Here is a 1,132-nt window from a genome sequence, read left to right as displayed (position 1 = left end):
CTTGGGCTGGTGGGGGGCGGCGGGGGTCCTGGGGGCGCCGCGCGTCCTGGGACCCGAGCGAGATGCTGATGGGGTCTGTGCCGCTGCTTCCGCAGATCCCGCTGCAGGCCCTCGCCTCGCCGCATCATTGATGGGCAACCAACTGGACCGCATCACCCACCTCAACTACAGCGAGTTGCCCACAGGGGACCCGTCGGGGATCGAGAAGGACGAGCTGCGGGTCGGGGTCGCCTACTTCTTCTCGGATGAGGAGGAGGACCTGGACGAACGCGGTCAGCCGGACAAGTTTGGCGTGAAGGCCCCGCCCGGCTGCTCTCCCTGCCCAGAGAGCCCCAGCCGCCGCCACCACCACCTGCTGCACCAGCTGGTCCTTAAGGAAACTCAGTTCTCCGCCTTCCGAGGCCAGGAATGCATCTTTTCCAAAGTGAGCGGCGGCCCTCAGGGCGCCGACCTGAGCGTGTACGCGGTCACCGCCCTGCCGACTCTCTGCGAGCCCGGCGACTTGCTGGAGCTGCTGTGGCTGCAGCCGGCGCCCGAGCCGCCCGCGCCCGCCCCGCACTGGGCCGTCTACGTGGGCGGCGGCCGCATCATCCACCTGCACCAGGGCGAGATCCGCCAGGACAGTCTGTACGAGGCGGGCGCGGCCAACGTGGGCCGGGTGGTGAATAGCTGGTACCGCTACCGCCCGCTGCTGGCCGAGCTGGTGGTGCAGAACGCCTGCGGCCACCTGGGCCTCAAGAGCGAGGAGATCTGCTGGACGAACTCGGAGAGCTTCGCCGCCTGGTGCCGCTTTGGCAAGCGGGAGTTCAAGGCGGGAGGGGAGGTGCCGGCGGGCACGCAGCCCCCGCAACAGCAGTACTATCTCAAGGTGCACCTGGGCGAGAACAAGGTGCACACGGCCAGGTTCCACAGCCTGGAAGACCTCATCCGCGAGAAGCGCCGCATCGACGCCAGCGGCCGCCTGCGAGTGCTCCAGGAGCTCGCCGACCTGGACCTCGTGGACGACAAGGAGTAGCCGCCGCCCCGGGGCCGCTGCCCCGCCGTCGCCCCGCGCGCGCGCCCTCCCCCGCACCCGGCCTTCCCCGCGTGGCAAAGGCAGTTCTGGGGCCCGCAAACCCCCCTTTTGTCTTCC

At 69.8% G+C, this 1,132-nt stretch overlaps 1 protein-coding gene across 1 annotated transcript; it reads left to right on the top strand.

Annotated features, from left to right (window-relative positions):
* The first annotated feature begins 101 nt into the window (after positions 1–101).
* FAM84A (family with sequence similarity 84, member A) lies at positions 102–1,037 on the top strand. Its single transcript, XM_004686435.2, has one exon. The coding sequence runs from the start codon at positions 131–133 to the stop codon at positions 1,013–1,015; it is 885 nt and encodes a 294-aa protein (XP_004686492.1). The 5' UTR covers positions 102–130; the 3' UTR covers positions 1,016–1,037.
* Positions 1,038–1,132: the final 95 nt, after the last annotated feature.

Source organism: Condylura cristata, unplaced genomic scaffold (assembly GCF_000260355.1).
Source record: "Condylura cristata isolate star-nosed mole 26May11 unplaced genomic scaffold, ConCri1.0 scaffold00020, whole genome shotgun sequence".
NCBI classification, from domain to species: Eukaryota; Metazoa; Chordata; class Mammalia; order Eulipotyphla; family Talpidae; genus Condylura; species Condylura cristata.
This window is presented reverse-complemented; position numbering and strand designations above follow the sequence as displayed.